The sequence below is a fragment of the Marmota monax genome, unplaced genomic scaffold, assembly GCF_021218885.2.
Source record: "Marmota monax isolate L192 unplaced genomic scaffold, Marmota_monax_Labrador192_F-V1.1 WCK01_AAM20220418_F8-fsc00109, whole genome shotgun sequence".
Lineage (NCBI taxonomy): Eukaryota > Metazoa > Chordata > Mammalia > Rodentia > Sciuridae > Marmota > Marmota monax.
The window spans coordinates 6,030,046-6,055,614 of record NW_026695229.1 but is presented as its reverse complement, the minus strand read 5'-3'; the positions used below and the strand labels follow the sequence as shown (position 1 = coordinate 6,055,614).

Below are 25,569 nucleotides of genomic sequence, written 5' to 3'. Positions count from 1 at the left end.
TGTTTAGGGAAGGGAGTGTCTGAGAAGGATTTTGTAGGTGGAATTGTCTGAGGAAGAAACTATGAAATGATCAGAGAATTGGTTTGAGTTTCAATTTGACAGGAGCATAATAAACCTCTATCTCCAAGAGCATCTTTGCTCTTCAGACCTGTGACTGTGATGAGGGAAAATAAACCGGATTTTGTGGATCCACATGAAGTCACAGGTCTAACTATGAGATGTGAAAGCACTATGGGACTGGAAAAGGACAGTGCTCATTTTAGACCAGATGGCTTCTGTAATTTAGCCTGGCCTGTGATTACTTGGTACCTTCACAGGTCCTTGCTGTTCAAGGAAAGTCAAACCTCCATAAGATGATTGAAGCCAGAGGATAAAATATCTATAGGCCCTCTCTAATAAGGAAGGGCCCCCTGCACTGGAATTATCACTATCCTGGGAGATGAAATGAATGATTGTGGAGATGGAATCAAAATAAGCTGAAACAAGAGTTCCCTTAGAGGCCAGCAGGAGGTGCCTCAAGCAGGAACTATGACAACTTAAAGATTATATGTCCCTCTGACCTAATAGGGCCCTCCTCACTCAGCTCCCACCAACTGTGGCCAAGCAGAATGTAGCCTAGGGTTGCAAGAGCTTTTGATTTTTTTTCCCAAGAAAAATAGTCTGAATTTTTACATATAATTGTCTGTTTTTTTTTTTTTTTTCCAGTAAAGTCATTAACAAAATCAAATCTGGAAAAAAAAATCCCACCGGGAATCAAATAAAATTCCCTCTATAGGGAGCACGGAGTTGGTGACCTCTGAGATTTGCTTTTATGCATGTTCACAGAGATGGGGTTACAAGGCAGAGCAGGTAAATACAGGCTACCCCTGCATTCTCTTGTCTCCACTTGCTTTTAACTATGCTTTCTCTTTCTTCTTAGCATTTCCCAGTTTGTAAAGTCATTCTACACTGCTTTTCATCTCTGACACCCTTCCCCCCAACTAGCAGGAAATCTCCCTGAAAACAGAGACCACGTTTGTTCTAAGCTGTGCCCCCAACATTTCAACCATGCTTGGCACATAGTAAATACTCAATAAATATTTGCTGAGTTGGTAATAAATTAGTCCATGCCTCCATCTAAATATGCAAACCAGGCTGAGCAGTGTCACAGGGCCCTGATTCCAGGGTCAGACATCTAATTCTTAGTAGTTTAAGAAGCAGCTTTGGGCCAGAGTTCCAGGATAGTCTCCACTCAAAAATTTTAAGGAGAATAAAATACTCCCAAATCTACTTCACTTTGTACTTTAAAGACTTTGTACTTAAAAAAAATTCTGCAAGAGGAAAAGAAAAATATATACATATCCATCCATGATATATATATATATATATATATATATATATTCAGCTGTGATCATGAAAATATTGGCTTACTGCCTGAAATCGTGTAAAGCAAGAACCTGCATTAAGAAAGCAGAGCTGAGCAAACAGACTCGGGACTTTATCTGCTGACATCCAGTGCTATACTGAGACTGCAGCAGAACACTAGCAATGCTGTGTTCTCTAAGAATTCTGCACAATGCAAATGGGCATGAGGAGAAAAACAAAAACAAAATGAAAAAAAAAACCCGAAGGGGAAAAAAAAGAAAGAAAAACAACCCCAAATGCAAGAGAACTTTTAGTACTTGCTGAAAAAGAAAAATGTGAGCTCTAAATCCAGCAATACAAGAAAAGAGGCATCTGTGACTGCATATAAAGCTGAAAGTCCTTTGCTTGAACAAAATCACTCGGTCTACAATACTTAAAATAAACAAAGCTTAAAACACTTAGCTACACACACATGTTTTCTGCCACATGCTGCCTGAAGAAGATAGCTATGCAACGTGCATGCCCCAGTTTAAAGCAAGCTTTGAATTCCACACAAAAGTCTCCTCCTCTACCTTTCTCTGTTTCCACACAGAAATACATTTCCCTTTAAGTGAGAAAAAGTATGTATGTTTAAAAAGACAGTCCAGGCCCTTTATAAAAGCACTTACTTTGAAAGAACAGGACAGATTATATATTCAAAACAAGAGCACCTTCTTAAAGAGCGGGTTCAGAAGTTGTTCAATGGCCATGGCCTTGATTTGTGCTCGCAGCTCTGGTCCTGCTGGGCCTGGTTAACAGAAAGGCTGGCAGCCTGCATGGCATGGTCCTCCAGGGGTGCTGCGTCAGGATGACGCTCTGGAACTGTTACTGGGACAGGCTGTGAGCAAGTCAGCAGGACAGTTTTATTTCTGTGCTGAGATTGCTGCTTCCTGATGGGAAAATATTGGTGGCAGAATTATCCCCGGGAATCAAGCAGAGGATCCCCAGATGATCTGAGTTCTGGGGAAGGTAAAGAGTGTGTGTGTGTGGGGGGGGACAGCAATGGGCAGAGGGCAAGCAGCCCCCAAAAGAAACTCACCTAAGGTTACTGGTCTCCTTGGGTGGCTCCTTGACCCTGCCAAGGGCATGACTCAGCTCACCCACAGCAGTGCTGGACCACACTATTTATCTCCCCTATCTGGGAAAGCTGAGCTCTAGGCAGGGAATAGAGAAGAGTAGAGGGGAGGGCATGGTGATCCCTACCTTAGTGGGGTCTAGAGTTGTGGCTTCCCATGCTGGGACATTTATCCCTATCTTCAGTAGTTATTGCAATACAGTGGTCCAGAGCCTGGAACTTTAATACTAGGAGGAGGAGGAGGGAAATAGCAGGAGGAGGTAGGGAGAGAAGTCAGATTTTCCGATGATGTCCCAGATCAGTAAGTATGGAGAACTAATAAGGTGCTGAGTTTCTATTGATGTCCAGGATGACAAACTGTGGGATTAGACTAAGTAAGGGTTTCTGATGACTTGGTCAATTTTTGCTTGGATGACTTTATAGTTTAAAAGCAAGACAAAGTTACAGTAGATGTTTAGGGAGGTGGCTGTGGCCTCCAGATGCCCAAGGATCCATACTTCTGCCCACTAATTCCTTCTAGATGGAGGTCATGGTAGGGTGGGAGAAGATGGAGGAAATCATGGGATCCTCTTCAGTTAGGAAGATTTTAAAAAGAACACAAACATCATGCAGCCATAGACTTCCTGTATTGTGTGGTTTGGGTTCGAGGAGAATGAATTGGCAAGGAACATCCCACATCAGGAGAGGGAGCATGTGACCATAGCAAATGTCAAGTGGTGGGAGCTTGGGGCTCCACTTGAACCCCACACCACCTCTGAGTGATCTTAGATGATGCATTATATCTCTGGATGTCACTTTGTACATGAGAAGTTTTTACCATCTCTCAATTTTTTTTTAAAACATATTTTTAGTTGTAGGTGGACATAATACCTTTATTTTATTTATTTTTATGTGGTGCTGAGGCTTGAACCCAGTGTCTCACCCTCGCTAGGCAAGAGCTCTATCACTAAGCTACAACTCCAGCCCATCACTCAAATCTTAATGCCCTCCTTTTTTTTTCCAACCTAGCATATGCCCTAACATAGAAAGAAATGAAATGAGTCATTTTTTCTCCCTATCGTTTCCATTCCTATCGCTTCACTCCTCTACTTAGGCAATAAATTCTAATCTTGGTGTTAACCTTCCTACCCCAGCTGTTCTATCCAAATTCTGAAAATCCCAGAAAAAATGATTTTCTCGTCTTTGGAGAGTAGGGAAGACATGGAGATGAGCTGCTCAGACCCCCTTTAGGAAAAGACTTATTGCCCAGCTCCTAGGGGGCTGTCAGCTGAGAGCTGCCAATTCCTTCAGGTCCACCTCAGTGTTTCTGGACAGTCAGCCTTTGCTCCTGAGGTCCCATGGGGCTGCAGCCCTGTGCACAAACCTCCCTCCCCACCTTCTCTTTCACAGACATTACTTTTCTCTTGCAAAACCAGCATCTATTTCCCAGAGGACCCAACACAGAGATCCTAGTCATTGTGATGCATGAGCCCAAATACTTTGTTTTGTTTTCCTGAAAAGGGCCTTTGACAGGCTTCAGAAAACCATCTTTGAGCAGCGAAATCCTTTTCTTTGTGGCATAAAAAATCTACAGCACAAATTTCTTCTTCATTCCCTTATTCACAGACACATGGAGGCTTCATTCCCATCACTTTTAGGCAGTAGTTTTCAACTGAATTCATTTGAGAATCGCCCTAGAGACTTTTAAATGTGTGAATGCCCAGGCTCCGCATGCAAAGCTCTATTTCTCATGCACCTCTGGTTGAGAGCCAGTGATGGTAGCATGAAATTATTCCTTGTTTAGACATCTTTCAGAGATGAGCATCCATCCTGCTGAGGATCATTCAGGAGGTTGAAAAGTGTGCATACATTAAACAAACAATTGAATGACCCCTAGATCTTTTCCAGGTATTTTTATCAGTCCAGTAGTAATGTTGCAAACCAATGGAGTGTGATGAATTTTCTTAGAAAATATATTAGGAAGGTGTAGGAAAACCTGGGCTTATTGTCAGTTTTCATGATATAAGCTAAAACACAAAAATTATGGGGCCATAGATTTCTATTATCATGTAGGGCTTGGGGCAAGGAGTTGGGTGTTGACTTTCCTACTAGAATTTAGGTGGCTATATCCTAATCTTTCAGGTTTCTAAGGGGCTGTGGTTATGTTCATGTTTCACAGATTAAGCCCTCACAAGGACTTAGTTTGGGGGCATTAGTTGAGATTGTTCTTCTGTCTCATGTTACTTGGAGAGAGCTCACATCAATGTCAATCATTTTTGTTTTCTGGAGAGCTGAATAAAATTGCCTGTGTTAACCTTTATGTACAAATAGTTTGCTTTTGGGTTCCAAGAGTTTTATTTCAAGGCAAAATTTACACATGAAGAAGCACATGGTGAGATTCTCTAGGACTGAGAAGCCCTAACTTCCCTAAGACAGTAGTCCTGGAAAGTAAAAAGGGGGGCACTCTGAAGGAGCTACTTGGTATTCAAAACAAATGTTTCTTGCTGGATCTTTACAGCCAAAGGAAAAAAATGTAGAACTCCAAGGGGGAATGTGAAGAGATTAAAGTGCTATGCACTGGGGGAGACTTTTAGGAAAATCAAATGGGAAGATGGTGAAGCAGGAGCTGAATGAGCTGATCAAAATAGATCCTCTGCTGAGCTCTGACATGTGACAATGCCACAGAGGAGGTGGCTCCTGAGAGCACAGCAAATGGGGTTAAGAGGGATTTAAAGTTACTGTGCTAAGCCTATCCCTGGACATTTGGCAGTACAGGTCTAGGTACTAATTTAATGCTTCTTGAACCTGACGTATGCAATGCTCACTCTCTAGGTGCATTAGTCAGAACTTACTGATGAAAAAAGTTGCTCTCTTTGTGAGTTGACAGCTGTTCCCTGTGGCAGAGGAGAAGTGGTCTGTGTGAGTGTGGCCTGAGCTGCCCAGTATCAAGACCCTGCTAAACATCACTGGGTTTCCTGCCCCCCCCCCCCCGCCCCCCGGTGTTGTTTCAAGGATTAGCTAAATATGTATGTGGATATGTTTAGTAAATTTGCAAAGTGCTATGCAAATGTGGACTTTTTTGTTGGGGGGATGTACCAGGGATTGAACTTGAGGGCACTTGACCACTGAGCCACATCCCCTGTCCCACCTCCTTTTGTATTTTATTTAGAGACAGGGTCTCACTGAGTTGCTTAGTGCCTTGCTTTTGCTGAGGCTGGCTTTGAACTCATGATCCTCCTGTCTCAGCCTCCAGAGCTGCTGGGATTAGAGGCTATTTCCACCACACCCAGCAAATGTGGGCTTTTATTTCTTTATTTTTAAACAAAAGCCTCACTTAAGGATTGACTGAGGGAATACTACCAGAGCAGTACGAGGGCCCAGTGGATGGGGATTCCAGTTCAGACCCATGGGCCACAGTTGAATCCCTGCTCTTCACTTACCAATTGAGAAACTTTGGAGCAGCAACTCCAGCCTCGGCAGCCCACTCCCTCAAACCTCAAATGGGAAAAATCATCATACCTACCTCTCAGGAGAGCAGCTCCCAGGGACAGCATGCAGCACAAACTGTGATGCACAGCGCTGGGTAAATGTGAGCTGTGACTCTTGTAAACCAGGGCTGTCACCACAGGTAAGACTGAGACACAGGAAGGAGAGGACTTGGTGGACAGTTTGAGGGGACCTGGGGGAAAGCATTTTTCAGGGAAAGACACCCAGAAAAAAAGGAGGCAACGGGCCCATTCTACTGATCCAGCAACCTCCTGAAGGAACTGTCACTGAATTAGGAGGATAAATTGCAGCTTTTGTCTCGAGGTGCATTTCTGCGTGTCCATATTAACTGTAAGGTAATTACCCATACCCCAGTGGAGTTCTCAGCTGTAATTTTGGAAGGATCATCATAAAGCATTATTTTTAGGTACAAATTCACTTGTGACAATGATACGTTCACATCACACAGGAGGGACTTGACATGCAAAGAACATCATCTCAGAATATAGCACAGTTGAAATCTGGGGGGATGCAGGTGGCAGGAGGGGTGGGTTATGGATTTCAAATGTCTGGGTTGCACTTGAGGCAATTCTGGGTTGGGCAACCCCAATAGGCTCTGTTCTGAGGCACATTCCATTATGAGTGGAGTGGATTTATAATGGAATGACATGGATGGTTTCTTATAATCAGAAAAGCACACTGACCTTCACACTACACAGGTGCAGCAGCATAATGACCCACCACGTGTACGCGCATCAATTCCTGGGGAAGAGTCCAACGAGGTTAACTTAGCGTGTATCCCAAGCAAAGAACATCAGTGACATTACCCGCATAAAGAACATTACTCCCCCCACCCCCCACCAAGACACTTGGCTTGGGCAACACAGGAATATAAAAGGAAAAAGTCACCCAAGAATCATACTCATTTTGACAAAATATAGCAAACAATATTATTCTATGCCATAAATAATTTGCTTTGGGTTTTAAATTTTAACTTTAGGAGTAAGAATCATGGGCATAGAAAATGTTTGTTTTCCTTTTCAATGAACAAGGATTGGGTGTGGGGGAGGCTTTGGGGGAAGGGAAGTTCTATTCTGTTCCACACCCTCTGCAAAGCCTACATAAAAGCATCGTCAGATAGGTCCACTCATGAGGCCCCCTTACCACAAAGGAACCAAATCTCAAATTAAACTGCCAAAAGATCACTAACCCTATCTCAGCAGCTTCATTCACGCGGGCACTTACTCAGACATGAAAGATTCAAGAGGGAATACCATCCCCTCACGTGAATTGTCCAGTAGAGCCCCTGCTATCCCCAAAGTCCATCAGTTTGGCATCATGATCACACCATGGGCATTTTAGCAACCATGCCCAAAATTGCATAAAGGACTTGAACAGAGATATGCCAGGCAGGCATAGGAATATGGCTGATGATATCTATAAGGGACTTTTTCATCAATGTGTCATTTTGGGTCATAAGTCTTTATTCTCATGTCATAACTTCATCTTCTTCTGAAGACAAAGTTGCCATGAAAGTAGTCAATATGGCCTGATTCCAGAAAAAGCAGTATATGATGTCAGCATTCCAAAACCCCTGTGAAACCTGAAGCCTTGCTGACAAATGAGTTTGTGTAAGAAACAAGTAGCAAGCTTGCATTCTGGGTGCACAGATTATGTTCTCAACTCCTGATCTGAGCAGACTTCAGAAGCGGAAAGAGAGAGGGAGAATTCAGTGCCTATGTAAAAGCTCTGTTCTGTGCTCAATACTATGCTGAGCTCTACAGATATCTTGGTAGTAATGAACACTATACAACATTCCTTCCTCTAGCATCTTGCCCAATCATAGCAACTGCTTCTTAGGTGGTCTCAGGCCTGCTCCATTTGAAGCCTCCTTTTCACTCACCTTTCCCAGGTTGGGGGCCTCCAGATCTTCAAATATTCACACGAGAGACCCATATTCCGGCCATGGCCTCCATTACTATCTGGACACTGATAACCCCCAAATATCTGTGGCAGCTCGGGTGCTCATCTGAAGTCCAAACCCAACACCCACTGACTGGACATCTCACACCCACCCCAAACTAACTCAGGATCTTTATACTCACACCAGATCCTTTCCTCCAAAAGATGTAGTAACGGTTCCTCTGCCCACTCAGAATTCTCTGTCAGGAACAAGGAAAGCCACCTCAACTCCTCTTTCTCCCCCATACCATCTTTTTTGTCCAACCAAACACTGAGTTCACCTGCCACTACCTCTCAATCATCCTAGAATTCATCTGCTTCTGACCATTTCTGCCTTCTCCACCATGATCCAAGCCTCTGTCTCCTACTTAATTCCAATAATTTCTAACTGGTTCCTCCATCTCCATTTTTGCCCTAAATACATTTTCTACAATGGACAAAATGCTTTATTAAAAAAAAAGAAAAAGAAAACTTGGTTGTGGCACTTCCTTGCTTTAATGGCTTCTTACTTCCTTTATGCCAAAGTTCCAAATGCAGAATTGAGACTATTTTATACAAATATGCAAAACTGGATCTCCTCCCCAGGCTCATGGTGGCTTCCCTCTTTCCCAATCATGATGTCTTTTCTGGGAATCTTACAGTGTCCAGAGGCACTAGCTTCTCTCTCCACCTGAGAGCAGCTCCTCCCTCTGCCATAATCTTTAGTCCTTAGCCTCAGCTGGGGCCTCCATCCCATGACAGAGAACCCGGAATAGTAGCCTATAGTTACTAATTTTAATGAACTATTTATGTAACTATTTGTTTAATGTCTGTCTCACAAAAGAGTCAGGATTTTCTGGGTCTGGGGCTGTCGTCCTCAGTACTTAGCATAGAGCCTGGTACAAGGGCATGCTCACTATGTCCATGAGAATGTGATGAACAATAAATGACCCATCTAATCTTGAGGAAGTCATAGTCCAGATTTTAGAATATATAAAAGAAGGGCTGGGGATGTGGCTCAAGCGGTAGCACGCTCGCCTGGCATGCGTGCGGCCCGGGTTCGATCCTCAGCATCACATTCAAACAAAGATACTGTGTCTGCCGAGAACTAAAAAATAAATATTAAAATTCTCTCTCTCTCACTCTCTCTTAAAAAAAAAAGAATATATAAAAGAAGCCTTTTGTGAATTTGTCTTGAGCTTAGTTATCTGCCTCCCACCCCAACAACACACACCCACACACTAGAAGAGTAGTGGAAGAAGAAGAAGAAAAAAAGGACCATTCAAATTATATCTTATCTATTCAGCACTTAATACTGGGGATACTGGTGTATTTTGCTTTACAGTTTGCTTTTTTTTTACATAGTTTATAATTGTTTAGCTGTAAAACCCAACCCTGGAAAAGAAAAATAAGGGTACAATGGAGAAAGTAAACAGTAATTCAAAAAAAAAAAAAATCCAGCTCTAGATCCTGAAATCTCACACCACCCCACCAAGTAGGACCCAGGTGGGACCTTCTAGCAGGAATAAACTAGAGTCCAAGTAAATTAAGAATCATATGGGGATCAAGATGGGGATCAGGTGAGTGCTTCGAGTGCTCCCAGCCTTCAGCCCACCTTAGGCTTCACAGATTTGTGCAGCTCTTCATTTCTGCCACGTGGGAGCCAGCCTGATTGCAGTGAATGACAGCAAAGATTCGGAAACCCCAAGAAACAACAAGTGACAATATTAGGGATCAACAAAGCTTTACTTTGTAAATAAATTAAGAGTAGACAGCTCTTTTGAAGTCATAAGTGATTTATATGCAACTATATTTGGTTTCTCTCCTAGACTAAGTAGCTCTGACCCTGGGGGAAACACTTTCGGAGCCACTGTACAGAGCAGCAGGAAAGTCAAGTGGAATGGATGGCTTTAAATACCCTTGCAGTGCAGTGACAGGAGAGTAGGGGCAGCCTCTCAAGGTTCAGTCCTTCACAAAGATGCTTCTCTGTAGGTTCTGGCTGCTGCATCCCTGCTTCAGTCCTGGGAGTTCCTAGCATCCTTTCAATCATTAGTGGTCAGTGTTGACAGGCAGCAATACCACCACTGTGGCCTGGTGCTCCACCACCACTGCCAGGTCACCTGAGCAGAGGTGTGATTTTAAAAAATTGAATAAAGCAGATATTCCTCTGGGCCATATTGATCTGAGCATACCCAAATAACTAAAGTTAGAAAACAAATAACAAAAAGCATAAATTAGGGGCTGGAGTTGTGGCTCAGCAGCAGATTGCTCATCTAGCAAGTTCAGGGAGCTGGGTTTGATCCTCAGCACCACTTAAAAATATATAAAATAAAGTCATTGTGTCCAACTACAACTAAAAAATAGATATTTTTCAAAAAAGCATAAATTAGCCTTCAGACCACATGGTGACTTATCATGCAACACATATATTTTACTGATTAGATTCCCTGGCCTTCTGTTCAACCTTCCATCTGATAAGTGGATGACTTTTGAGGAAGAAATCAATATCACTCATGGATAGGGAATATATTAAAGAAACTTTTTCTGAATCATAGTAACTTCCTTTTTTTATGATGCAAAGACCCTGGCCCGGTGGTCTCTCTCTGATAAATATTTGCTGATGGACTGACCAACCTGGTACATGAAAGAAGGAATAACCTGTATGTTCATTCCCACATGTGGGTCATTCCAAATGTACTATGAGATCTCTTTGGAAGGACAAATTAAGCTTAGTTGCATGTGTTTTGAATAGGGATTAAATTTTTCTTCTCAGAGGTGAGAAAATTACATTTTCTTATTTCATAAAAGTATTCTTGTTGTTGAGATTCCAAGAACTCTTTACATTTTCAAGTCTGTTTCACTAGGTCTTCTCCCAAGTATTGGTGTCACAGCTAGTATTCATAATGTGACAGCCAGTATAGACAGCATGTTGAAAAAACCTAATGTGGTTTCTCATCAGAAGTTCTTGTTTTTTCTGTTTTCAACTTTGTGACTGGGAACCCACCGGCATTCCTTGGGATATGACTGGTTTGATTTTGTCTCCATCTATTTTCTTTCAATCCCTCATCTTAATTCCATCTGAATTTTTTCAAAGATGTCAAATTTACTGTCATATGACTTTATGGTATTATTGGCATTGAGTTCATTTTTTTGATAGTCTCTTCGTGGTCCAATAGGATGCTATTGGGATAGAATCTTTTTCTGTCAATAATGACTTATAATGCCTCCCAAATTCTCAGACCCCTTCAATTTTGTACATTATCTCACTTAAATTTAAAGAAAAAAAATGCTTGGACAAATTGGCCAGGCTTTATTTAAAGGGAATTGACTTAGAGGCATAGCTATGGGTTATTCTTTTAAAACATATTTATTTTATTTGTATATTTAAAATTTTCATTTATTTATCTATTTCTTCAGCATGTCTATGACTAAACAATGACACACAGATGGAAAACAAAGATGGCTTAACTGTAAGCTTCCAAGCTCCCTAAACTGCCCATTTGATATTTTTTTCTCAACTTGATGGACCTATCCTGGCTCTAAGAAAGACGGATTCTGAAGATGCTCAGTTTGTTCTTTGAGGGACAGTTCCAACTCCATGACCAGACAACAGAAATATGACCACCTGTGTCTGCAGCCTCCTCCTCCCCAGCATCTTAATCCTCAGACTCCAATTCTGAGCAGCAGAGGACCAAGGCCAGAATGAAGAGTGAAACTGAGCCAAGGTGGAGAGGCCTTGGTCAGGCAGCTCCCTGGTGGCCTTCATCCTGGGGCCAGTGTTGTAGCCAGGAGTAAGAATCCCTCTGCACTACTTCCATGCCTCCCAAGGCTGTGATTTATTGCCTCTCAGCCCAGGGCTGTTTACTTTTTTTCTGTAACCTTCATGTTCCATCCAAAATACATCTGTGATGGGGAAACACTGATAATAGAGCTCCATACTTGAATAACTCCACAACAAAGCTGTCTTCTAAGAATAATAGCTGATCCCAGGGTGTTTTCATTAAAAAACAGATTTCTGTGACAGACTATCAAAACATTTTCCTTGTACAATAAGCAATATGATGAGGCAGAATTATGCAAAACATATGGGCTTAACTGTGCCCTCAGCGAATGGGGGCTTGTTTCTACTGGTTTCAGAATCTCATTTACCTTTCCCATCAGGGGTATGATAACAAGAAGGTCCTATCCAGTGGCCTTTCATGCTTCAAGTGGTGGGGGTGGGGGGGATGACTGATGAACTGCACTTCTGCCTCTACTTCCAAAACCTGTCACCAGTTATCTTTGAGGGATGGAGTTTGCTTGTAGTCTTAGGGAAGCAAGAGGTTATTATTTAGCAAAGCAGGTTCAGAGTCATCTAATGTTTATTGACAATCTCCCACATGCCTGGCATCACTTTAGGCAGTGGAAACACAGTGGTGAAAACTAATATCCATTATTTATGGAGTCTCCCGCATGCTGGCACATTCCAAGTGCTTTACATATGCTAACCCGTTACAATCTCACAAGGCCGTTACTATTTCTGTCTACACCTTAGAGATGGGAAAATTGAGGTATCGTATCACTGATGTGAAAAACATGTAGCCCATATTTTCTTTTTCTTTCCACAGAATTTAAAATGTTTTCTGAAATTATCATGGGCTTGGGTCAAAACAATGCCTTTCTTATTCTTTAAATATAAAAAAAAATAATAATCCCCTTTTCCCTTCTCCTATCTTCCAGAATCTTTTTATCAGTCTTATATTTATCCCCTGGTATTGTCTTTAAACATGGTTCCTGGACTGGGGTTCAGACACAGAGGCAGAGTCTTACCTGCACCCTCTCTAGGGGGAGCCATATTCCCTTTACCTGGAACCATACCTCTGAGTCATGGAGGGCTCTGGAAAATGCACCCCAGGTAAGGAGCCCAGGGGATGATCCCACCTATTCCTACAGGGTCCCCAGGGGCAAAATTCTGTATTTCCTTGCAAGTGGCTTTGCCAGTTTCAGGTGAGGACTCTTCTGGCCCTGGATAGCCCAAGGCTTCTCATGGCAGATGTGCTGTGGCCAGGCCTGGAAGGACCTACAGACATCCTGACATAAAATGATTTGACTAACAATTTTCAGCTTCAAGATAGTGGGAAAGTAAACATTCAGTAGAAACCGTACTTCAAATTTACAACTTTGATCTTTTTCTGTACTAGGGGTGGACAGTCTGATACTGTGGTGATGGTGGGCAGTGAGCCATGGCTCCCAGACAGCCACTCAGTCACAAGGGTGGACAACCAACATCCTACAGTGCACACTGTGCGGCTAAGTTGTGATGTTTGGTAGGTCAGGTGTAACGAATGCATTTTCTACTTAAACATATTTTCAGCTTAGGATGGGTTTATTTGGGATGTAATCCTGAAGTGAGAAGTATCTGTAGTGTAGCCAAAACTTGGTTCTGGACCATTGATCAGGCAAGGGATTGGCCCAATTTATTGGGTATCACCTAATCCCAGTCAACAATATCACAGCGGCTAGGCATGCATTTCATTCTAGGGCTTCACATGGAAGGGGCTTTTATTTCATCTGTACATTCAACAAATGTTTGTTGAAGACCAGGTCCATTCCAGGCACATGGATGAGGCAACATGTTAGTGAATAACACAGACTACCTTCCCTGGCTGCAGAGCTCAGCTCATCTTTGAGAGAAGGGAGCAATGGCAAACACAATTAATAAGTAAATGCACATGTCAGAGAGTGGAAAAGTTTAAGAAGAAGCAACAAATGAGAAATGAATGTTCAGGTGTGGATAGGAGATGAAAATTTCCCCAGAGTCTTCAGGAAGAGCATCAAAGATAAGGAGAGTGAGTGAAGACCCGAATGAAGAAAAAGAAGTGGACACGAATGTTCAAGGAAAGAGCATTCTGGGAACAGGAAGAGCAAGCACAAAGGTCTGAGGTGAGAGAGCACCTGGACTTCCTGTGAAGAGGCCAGAATGGCCAGAGTGAAGAGGATGTGGAGAGAACAGCCAGAAACAAAGCTGGAGCTGAAATGGGGAGCCAGTTTGTTGGGAAGACTCTAGTGTTCACATGTAGCCAGGTATGAAGTCACCAGAGAGCTCTGAGCAGGCAGTGGCATGATCTGGTTGGCATTGAACAGCTAGGGTCTGGATGCTGGTTTGAGAACACACCAAAGGGAAGGCAGGGAAGGAAGTTGTGGGATTTTGCAAGAATCCAGGTCAGACACAAAGGTGGTGTGGACAGAGTGGGAGTAATGTGGGCATGAGAATTTGGTCAGAAATGCAGCTAGAAGAGCAGTGCCACTGGCAGGGCTGTATTGCACGTGATTGGTAAAGCCTCTAGCTAACATTTGCTTGTTGGATGATTCTTTATATCTGTACAACTCCTACAGACTGAGGAGAAACTGCTCCTTCGCTGCTCAGGTGACTACCTGCTTATTTCTGGGTGATATGAAACAGTTTATCTTTCCCATGCCAGAAATTATCATCTGTTTCCACATCTCTCTTTGAATTTTCTTGGTTCTATTGTGAGCATCACAGCTTCTATTATGGCCATCCTTTCTCTAAACCTAACTTCCAGTTCTGTTGCACTTTTGGGACTTGGGGAGCCCAATGAAAACAGGAAGAGGGGAGCAAATGGAAGGTTGGAGGCTGGTTGGTGAAGACCTGGATTTATCGAGGGCAAGTGAAATGTGCAAGCAGGCAGAGGTCCTATTGGATCTTCAGGGACAAAAAAATCATACTTTTATCCTGGAAATCACGTCTGGAGTCAAATATGCCAATCCCTATTTGTAGGTTCCAGAACAGAATAATTTTGCATCATATAAAAAGTTGTTCCATAACATTCGTTTCATGGAAGTTGTTTTGTGGAGAGGGAAAGGAATCCAGTAGAATCTATTACTACTAATTGGCCGGTCTCATGACTGGTTTTCACAACCATCTTTTCCAATGACACACTTTCCATTGCATAGTATTTTACCGATTCTACAGTCAGGAGGAAAAGTTCCACAAACTGAAAAACAAACAATAGCAAATATTCTTTGAACAATGAATCTATTAAAGATATTAAAATCTGCAGGTATGCTCTAACCCAGATGCATGTGATTGTGTGTGGTCAACTCTTATCTGAAATTTCCATCGTAAAGTCTAAAAAGTCCTGGGGACTAAGTAAATTGTGCTACTGAATAATAAATTATTGAGGGCTTGCTTATGAGGCAAGAAAATTTGTAACATCCAAATTGTGGTTTCTTTAGTAACTCTATTGTTTCCACATGGAAGGTACATGAAAACAGTTTCAGATGTAATATTCAAGGCAACAATGGTGGTTCTTGGAAATAATGTCAACCAGCTGGGGAGAGGGAAACAAGTGTTAGGTTTTGGATCTAGTCTCAATATACCAACTAAAGAAGAATACGAACCTTCCAAGAACTGTGAGCCAGGGGACACTCATTTCCATAACTGAAAACATAGGTCTCTAAAACTACACAACAATTATAACACAGAAAGCACAAGTGTCAGGAAGTGCTGCTCCATGAACAGTTCATGTTTCTTGGCACAAGGGATTTCTGAACATAGGTACCCTGGTTAAAGAATGATTGATAGCCACCCTAAAGATAGAGACTTCTGGAAGGATATACAGTCTTATCTTCTTTGGGGATGTTTGCCAACCACAGGGATGAAAGCTTTTAGGGGTTTTTTTCCCCTCTTCTCGGAGAAGATTATTTTGCATCCCAGAGGGGAGGTGGGCCAGATGTGCCAGCAGCTCCTATATGAGCTCTGAGAGTCATAATTTCAGGGTTTCTTTCCTGTAGCACAAACCACAGGGAACATCTGGCTCTCTTCACTTCACCCTGTGGGAATTGGGCATGAGGAAATGATGATAAAATTGTTGCAGTAATTAATCTGTTCTCTGATCCAGAAACCTCATGTGTTCTGTTAGAACAAATAAATAAAAGTAGATGTAAAAACTTAATAAAAAGGTAAGTTTGCTGTGATGCTGTGCCATTCACTATTACGAAGCACACTCTGATGCCCTGTCCAGCATGCCACTCTGCTTCTTAAGAGCCACACATTGGTGCCCATTGCCTTGTGGCTCCCTTCTGTTTGCGAAGAGAGAATATATCTCTACCTCACAGACTTTACATTCTGCTGTGTAATATGACATATGCTTTAGCCAATTAAATGTGATGTTCACTTCTGAGCAAAAAGTTTTAAGACGTGTTATAAGTTTTCACCATCCCTTTTGCTTAAGTGTGTGCTAATTCTAGACTGGGCCTTGTTATCAGCTGGAGATATGTACATGCACCACATTTGAGCCACGAAGAGCAGGAGAGCGGCAGCAGACCCTCAACCTAAATGTGATGTGAGTAAGAAAAAGACTTTTGTTGTGGAAGCCATTGAGATTGTTTGGATGTTTATTTGTTAGCAGAACCAGCAAACCAAACTAATACCATTGTGCAACTAGCTTCTTCTGAATTAACTCTCACTGCTTAGGACAAGGTGCCATATCCTGATTCATTTATGCCAGGCTGCACTTGACGTTTCCCTAAACCAGTTAGTTTGAAGGTGAGGCCTCATATTCAATGAATGGGGGAGAGGTCCAGGCACAGATATAGACTTGCAAAGCAGCACACAGAGGCAATTTTCTTCTTTTCCATGTCCTATTAAAACTATCTCCATCAACCAAGTCCTCTAGGTTTTCTTTTTGCAGTTACTGATCTTCCTTCTTTTACTGAGATTCTAAGCTCTTTCTTTTTGCACAGTTTTCCTTGGTTACTGTGAACTCTCAGGTTGAATCCCTTCCAGAAATTGTCACATTAAGTGGATTTTGTGTGCCCTCCTCCATGTTCCCTACATGGACTTGATTCCCTGCTGATGGAGAAGAAGGATGAATTCCATGCAGCAGCTGCAAAACTTTGCTTCTGGCAAGGGCCCACATGGACATCATTATCCAAAGTATATATATGAAGACATGAACGGTGTGAATATACTTTGTATAAACCAGAGATATGAAAAATTGTGTCCTAAATGTGTAATATGAATTGTAATGTATTCTTCTCTAATATATAACAAATTAGAATAACAAAAATTAAAATTTTTTTTCCAGTCTTCACTAGGTGTTCATCTGAAAGCACAGAAACCAGGGGCATAAGTCTCTAGCATCATCTAAGGGCAATATCTTCGTGAACCCACTATCTCAGGCCTGTTCAGTTGGCAAATGGTGAGTCCCCATTAAAGCACTAACACAAGTTTGGTGTTGGAAATTAATGGATTTAAACTGGGTCCTCCTGGAGGCATTTAAATTTTAGAGTAAAGCTGTTTCACATCACAGAAGCTAGAAAGGGAGCAAGAGGCAGACCTACCATGGGAGGTTATCATCTTATCCCTTTTGCCATTTTTATCATGACAAAATGAAACCAAGAGGATGTTAAAGGTTGCTCATATTAAGCCACAGAATTTAAAGGAGTTCAAATTATACCCTTAATGAAATATCACTACTTTATTTTCTCTAACTAAAATCCAATAGTTTGAGGCAGAAGAACATAACATAGTTAGGGCAGAAGAACATGATTTTAATTGTGGCACATTGAACCAATTGAGATAACATACCCTGGTGCAAATCAATCCAGTGAATCCATGTCCTGTGAAAGGACCTCAGGGATGGTTTTAGTTTTATAAATACTCAGAAAAAAAAGTTACGTTCAAAGGCTGTGATAGGAAAGACAGATGATTCCCACTATGGAACAGGCACAGTACAGGGAGGTAGAGAAACAGGAGTTCAAATCTCATTTTGCTACTTTCTGACTCTGAAATTTTAAGCAATCTATTTAACTTCTCCAAACACAAATTTCTTACTTATATTGGAGGATTACAATCACATGTACTCCATAGTGCTTTTGGCAGATTCAGGTGGGAACATAAATGAAAAAAATCATAGGAACAGCATCAGACATATGGCATCTCTTGCCTACAGGAAGAGAAAGAGGTCAAGAAATGTGTGTCAAGTTCAGGAGATGAGCCTCTCTTATGACACATTCATGCTTTATGCACTGAAACCACCTGGTTTCTTTCTGCTTTAATTTTTTTTTTAATTGCTTACTTTTAGACTTACAGAAAAGTTGCAAGGATACTATAATGAACTCTCTAACACAGATTCTCCAAATGTGAATATTTTATTTTTTCTTTGTCTCTCTCTCTGAGAAAGACTTAGATAATTTATATATTTATAGATATTTATGTATATATGTGTATAATTTTTTCTTGAACCATTCAAGAGTAATTTGTAGACAGAATGCCCTTTTATTCGTCAATATTTTGGTGCATATTTCTTAAAAACAATAAATTCTCTTACACAACTATAATACAATCATAAAAATTAAGAAATGATTAACATCAATAAAGCACTATCATCGAGGCTACAGACCTTACTGAGATTTTTGCAAATTTTCTCAATAATACTCTTTTTGGCAAAGGAAAATCCAAGATCCAAGACCACATGCTACATTCAATTCAGTTGTCTCTTGGTATTTTACGGTATGGATGGTTTTGTTAAGAGGACGGAGCAGTTACTTTGTACAATGTTCCTTCCTCCCTTTGGGTTTGTCTGATGTTTTTCTGGTGATCAGACTCAGGGCATGCACTTTGAGTGGGAATGCCACCATAGTTGTGCTGTGTCCCATCTCAGGAGGCACATGGGGTCACTGGTGATGTTAACTTTAAGTATTTGGCTAAGGTGGATCTACCAGGTTTTTCCACTATAGTTACTGTTTGATCCTTTCTAATTAGTAAGTATCTTGTGGAAAAACCCTTGGGGATTATGAAAATATATTGTTATTTGTTAAGTTTTCACTTGCTTTCTTGAGCATCCATTAACCTTTTTTTTTTTTTTTTGCCTGAAACAGATATTATTTTGATGGTCATAGTCTCCTTGTTTTTAAACAGAATTTAAAATTCTATCTTTTTTTTTAAATTTTTTATTGTTGGTTGTTCAAAACATTACAAATTTCTTGACATATCATATTCCACACTTTGATTCAAGTGGGTTATGAACTCCCACCTTCACCCCATACACAGATTGCAGAATCACATCAGTTACACATCCATTGATTTACATATTGCCATACTAGTGTCTGTTGTGCTCCACTGCCTTTCCCATCCTCCACCATCCCCCCTCCTCACCTCTCCCCTCCCCTCCCCTCCTCTCTCTCTACCCCCTCCACTGTATAACCCTGAGGGTCTCCTTCCATTTCCATGCAATTTCCCTTCTCTCTCCCTTTCCCTCCCACCTCTCATCCCTGTTAAATGTTAATCTTCTTCTCATGCTCTTCGTCCCTACTCTGTTCTTAGTTACTCTCCTTATATCAAAGAAGACATTTGGCATTTGTTTTTTAGGGATTGGCTAGCTTCACTTAGCATAATCTGCTCTAATGCCATCCATTTCCCTGCAAATTCTATGATTTTGTCATTTTTTAATGCAGAGTAATACTCCATTGTGTATAAATGCCACATTTTTTTTATCCATTCATCTGTTGAAGGGCATCTAGGTTGGTTCCACAGTCTTGCTATTGTGATAAAATTCTATCTTTTGAGTAACATTTTTACATGGCAATGGATTTAATGAGACTCACTAATGCTATTGTGTTGTAAAGCATCTTTCCAAAGAGCCATCTTCTACTTGGTGTCAGTTGGTTGCAGCAACTTTATTGTAGGGACAGTAGAGGACAATCAATGTTGGAAACACATCTTATTTATTTATAATAAATTGAATAAAAATTAAATTTTCTTGACTTTAAGTTACTGAAGTCATTTCACATCTGGTTCAACACAGCATGGATAGCTTTTACTTTTTTTCTAATTATAAAAGTAATTCATTCTTACCATGAAAATCTGAAAGCTATAAAAAGCAGAAAGTAGAAAAAAGACACTCATAATCCAAAATCTACCACAGTTAACCAATTTGATAGATTCCTTGAAGTAATCTTTCCCTGTTTTTTTTTGTGTCTGATTGTGCATACAATTCTGTATTCCAATTTTAAAAAAATACAGACATTTTCAATTTCAATATTTTTTTGCTAAGTATATTTTAATGGATGCATTTTACAAATATACTTACAATATAATTCATTGTTCTTATTTTGGGCACTTACGTTATTTATATGTCTGTTATTTAATAATGATGGGGCAAACATATTTGCACATACAAAAAATTACTTCATGCCTTTTGTATGTGAATACATATTGCCAAGTTGCCTTATCAAAAGTCCTTACCAATTTATATCCAAGGAGCAATTCATATGTATCCTTTTCATCCAAACTCAGCAGCATTGAGTGTTTCTATCGTTCTTTGTATCTCTTGACTCTCTTTTCCAACCTTCTCTTAGTCACATGTATTGCCCTTTTGTGAACTGTCCCATCTGTTTTCCTTGAGTGCTTATCTACTTGAGCTTGGAATTATTTTTAACTTAAATACACAAGCTGTGTGTACACTGAAATATCAAGCTTTTGTCTAACATACTTGTTGCAAATAATTCCCCAGTGTATTTGCCTTTTAATTTTCTATATTTGGCAATTAATGGAAATTTTCAGTTTAATACAATCAAAACTCTTCTTTCTGATTGTTGGGTGCAGAGCAGGCTGAACTGTGTTGTCTGCAGGGCAGGCTGAACAGATGTTGACTGCAAGATAGCCCACGCACTCAAACCCCCCTCTATCTGGTCCTTTATCACCTGTTTGTGTCAAGTCCCGCTTAAGGCTGAGCACTCAACCCCCCTTGGGCCAACAAGGCAGCTTGCAGACCCAGAGGCCCCATTAGATTTGGGCTATAAAAACTCCCTCCTGCCAGGCCCCCTCTCTCTCCCTCTCTCTCTTGCTCTTTCTCTCTTGCTCTCTCTCTCTCTTGCTCTTTATCTTTCTTACGCGCGTTCTCTGTCTCTCTCTTGCTCTTGCTCTCTCCCTGTTCATCTCTTCTCTTTTCTCTCTCTTTCTTTCCTTTCTCTTTGTTGCACTGCTGCAATAAAGATCTGTTGGTTGCTCCGAGTGTTGTGGTCACTTTCCTTTCACTGATTCTAACACGTCAATCTTAGAAAGCCCTACTCACTTCTCTGCCTCTGATAGAGAAATATTTTTGTGCTTTAGTAGTATAGTATGCTACTATTTTGAAAAAATAATTTGTAATACATTTGTAATTTATTTGGGTGCATGTGAATCATACCTCTTTCTTGTTGATACCTACTTACCACTTACCATGTGTCAAACAAATATTTCAATGTACTAAAATGTACTCTTAATTTTGCAGTTTTGTGTATCTATTGTTTTTTTTTTTTCTGGATTCAGGACTACATTTTTTTCATTATTGCTTTAAAATCTGGTAGTGTCAAGCCAGGTGTAGTAGTGCATGCCTATAGTCCCAGTTACTTGGGAGACTGAGACAGGAGGATTGCTTGACCCCAGGGAATGGAGGCCAGCCTGTGCAACGTAGGGAGACTCCATCTCAAAATATATAAATGAATATATACCTTCACACATGCACACACACAAACACAAACACACACGATAGTGCTAATTTTATATATCTTCTTTTGCCTTCTCAAAATGTCCCTCTTTTGTACTATTCATTTCTTTCAGAATATTTTAAAATAATTTTATTAATTTCAACAAATGAAAAAAACCTCAATTGATGGAAAAATTGATGGTATTTAACTTATAAATATAAATTTTATATTATGGATTATAATTAACATGAAACCTTACAACTATCAATTTCAGTTTTCTCATCAAAGAATGTGGAATGTCTGTGGATTCATTTAAATTCTTTGTTTCTTAGTAAAGCTTCATCGTTTTATTTACATGCTTTCTGCACTTAATGTTAAAGTTTGGATATTTTATGTTTTCACTACCATTGTGAATCAGATTCTTTTTTAAATGATGTTTTAATTTTATATGTGATATGGTTAACTTTGTAGACTACCTTATTAATTCATGTAACTCTCTATTTTACTTACTTTTCACAGGTATACCATACCCTTAATGATAACATCCTTTTGTTCTCAACTTTACAACAGCTATCCCATTGATTTTGCTTTATATCCCATTTCACTAGCCAGAACTTCAAGATTGATGTTAAATAATCACTTAAAATGATGGTCTATTATATATGATTTCTGATAATGACAGGAATATATTTGACATAAAGCAGAATAAGGCTATTAAATAGTAAGACAGATAATAATGAAACATTAATGGTGAAATAGACATGAATTTCCATGTTATATTATCTACAATAAGTTAATTTGCTAAAACTAATGACAGCCATGGTCATCAAATATAAATTATAAAAGGTAGTTTTCATGACATGGTGGCAACCATGAAGATGAAAATTAAGGTTAGTAACTGCTGGAGATGGCCCCAGTATCGTGCCTGGAACCCATGACACATGGGATATTCCTCTACAGGTGGCTCTTACCAGTGACTAGGTATGGGTTGGGGAGTGGGAGGGTAATTCAGTGGTGGCCTAGTTAGCATGCATGAGGTCATCCTGGGTTCAATTCCAAGCACCCCCAAACAAACAAAAAAACATAAAAGCCAAAAAACCAACCCAATGACTGGATATGGCAGGGTGCCAAGGTTGGCTCACGTTGGGGAGGTATAATATTATATTTAAAAAGCAGCATTTTAGAGCCACACTGTGGCCTAAGGGCTTCCTTCAACCTTCCTTCCTTCTTCTTTCCTTCATGAGGGTCACTTGCACTGCTTTCCAGCCTTTAGCCCCTTGCCTGTTTCTCTTTATAGAGTTTCTTCTCTGTAAATCCCTTGCATGTTGAATCTCATCATAGCACCTGCTCACAGAGGACTTTCTATAACCCAGGCCCTAAATGGTTTGGTCTCTGAATATAAAAGTTGGATTATTTTATTGTGCTTTCAGGCCTGTCAATTGAGTGACATTATATTTTGAAATTACTTCTATGAGATGAAAAACTTAAAGCATTTGGATAGTGAATTAATAGCAATGAGCCCTGAGGTGTACTTACACCTTGCAAAGCCCTTTTGGAACTGTTGTGTACTTTGATCCTCACAATCACATAGTTAGGGAGCAGGACAGGTATCCTGTCCTCATTTTAAAACAAATAATAAACAACATAAGTATCAGAGAGTTTTAAGTGATATAAGCAAGATTACAGAAATACAAAGGGGAGACCTGATGCTGGAGCATATTATATCTTCTGAATTTTCATTCAAAAGTTTTTTTTCATTTTAAACCCAACATTCCCTTAATTCACATAACACATGTGATAATTATTTGTCTTATAAAATAATAACTGTGGAATTTAGTGGCATTTTGAGGTTCATAGTTTCTAACTAAGTTTTTGGTACATGAATGATTTCACAGTATTCTAAATAAAGTTCTTCAACACTCTAGGAATAAAACTTTATATTTGGAATATTTACCTACATTGGTGCATGCAGCTTTAGATTTCTAGTTTAATATTCTATGATATTTGATAAACTATAGTATTTAATATTCTATAATATTTCATTGAAGTGTATTCCAAACATGATTTATTTATTCTTCTACAGATGAGCAAATTTGTTATGAATTTTTCTTTTGCTATTATAAACTCTGTTACTTTCTTACCTACACCCATTATACACATGAATGAGAGGTTCTGAGGATATGCACAGGCATGGTTTGCTGGTACAGTAAATCAACTCATTTTTCATTTGCCAGATACCACCATAATGATTGACACAAGGAAGGAAATAGGGTATTTCCCCATTATCAGTGCAGTGTCCATGTTTCAATATTTTTGCCTATATTTGCTACTGTTAATCATTGTTTTTAACTTTGTTATGATTTGGATATTAGGTGTCCCCAAAAGCTTATGTGTAAAACAATGCAAGAAGGTTTAGAGGTGAATGATTGGGTTATGAGAACCTTAAACTAATCCCTGATAGGGATTAGCCTAATGGTGACTGTAGGCAGGTAGGGTGTGGCTGGAGGAGGTGGGTCATTGGGGTGTGCCTTTGGGGTATGTGTTTTGTGGGCTGAGCTTAGTCTTTCTCTGATTCCTGGTGCCATGTGCCCAGCTGCCTTCCTCCACTACATACTTCTGCCATGACATTCTGCCTTACCTCAGACCCAGAGAATTGGTGTTGGCCATTTATGGACTGAGACCTCTGAAACTGTGAGCCTCAAATAAACATTTCCTTCTCTAATTGTTCTTGTCAGGTCTTTTGGTCACAGCAGTGAAAAAGCTAAAGCTACAGCCTACCAATAAAATGTCCTTGAACATAAATGCTGCCCACCACCAGGCTTGCCATGCCTGGGACACTGAGTTGTACTCGTCTCAGGCACATAGCAGCTGGGTTTATTCCTTAATCCCTACCATACCCTATTCTTTCCCATCTCCACCAAAACACTGCTCCCAGGATGAGCCTATCTATTCAAAATGTGATATATCCCAAATCCACTTTTAGATCTGTGATACAACTGGTCCTCTTGTTTTCAAAAACCACTCTTGAATGCCAGAGAAGTAAAGATTAGCAGGATTTTCAAGGTGACACAGTGCTGCTTCACGGGAAAGAAGTGAGGTCTCCTGATTCCCCTCTCTGTTCTACAGATCAAGTTGCTGCTCGGGAACAATTCAATTCATGATCTAAATATACCTTACACTGAATGGTCCAACATTGTGATATTGATTTTTTTAAGTTAAAAATACAAGACAAACTATCAGTCTTCACCCACAAAATTCTGTTTCTTAAGCTTCACAATCCTTTTTCACACAGACTTTATGTGACATTTATATAGGTCTCCATCTAAGGGGAATACAAAACTCTTCCTGAGGAAGTACTCTGTCCCCCATCCCCAGCCCCCACTGTGTACCACACAAGCTTCACTTCCTATCCTACTAGCTCAGAATTGCCTCTTCTGGGAAATTCTTCACTCTACAGCCTCCAAAGAAGCAGGTACTGGTGGCCATGTTTGTACTAGATGACAGTAGTCTTAGGCCAAAGCTGACCACCAGGGATGATGACATGGCACCTAAGTGGAGACAATTATGACCAAAAGGAAATTCTTTCCTAATGCTTCTAAAAGATGTGAGGGGCGGTTGTTATTTCTGTGAAGTCACCCAAATCTCAGGACAAGGGCCATGCAAGTATGTGAACAAACAATGGAAGACAATTCAGAAAGAGAAGACAGAAGCCTACATCCTTGTAATTTTATGAGTGAATCTGTCTGGTTGTATGATTTCACAACACTGCTCCTTTTCTACTTCTTCCTTTTTTTTTTTTTTTTTTTTGTAATTTAAATCGGCTCAAGTAGGTTTCTCTTCCTTGCAACCAGTAATTCTAGAGGGAGTAAGACACACCTTCCTTTCTAGGATACCTGATTCATCTACAAATGGAGAAAAGCTTCAATAGCTCTCATTAATTTGATATCGACATTCAACTATCATCCAACATTTACCCCATTAAACAGAACTCATGCATTTTAAGTAGAGAGAAACATGTTTCTTATTTCTTATCTGCATTCTCAGGGAAAGACTTCATTAAATGAAGCCAAAAGTATATTTTTATAGCTAACTGAAACTCAATTATAATTTCTGTAGTGGGTTCAGGATCAGAATATAAGTAAAACTTGTAACAAAATATGGAGAGATGAGAAAGGTGAGTCTCTAAAATCCTTGTAGCATATTTTAATGTCTTTTCATTAGACAAAGGGCCA

The 25,569-nt window shown here is 40.2% G+C and overlaps 1 protein-coding gene across 7 annotated transcripts in view; it reads right to left on the bottom strand.

Annotated features, from left to right (window-relative positions):
- The window catches only part of Hecw1 (HECT, C2 and WW domain containing E3 ubiquitin protein ligase 1), a 417,595-nt gene that overhangs the window by 298,849 nt on the left and 93,177 nt on the right, over positions 1-25,569 (bottom strand). For 2 of the 7 annotated variants that reach the window (XM_058576839.1, XM_058576838.1), the window contains exon 2: positions 6,628-6,685. The exons of the other annotated variants lie outside the window; for them this stretch is intronic. In XM_058576839.1, the coding sequence (XP_058432822.1) occupies positions 6,628-6,654 (27 nt within the window). In that variant the 5' untranslated portion in view covers positions 6,655-6,685. The remainder of the gene's footprint in view (positions 1-6,627; positions 6,686-25,569) is intronic. 7 annotated transcript variants of the gene reach the window in all.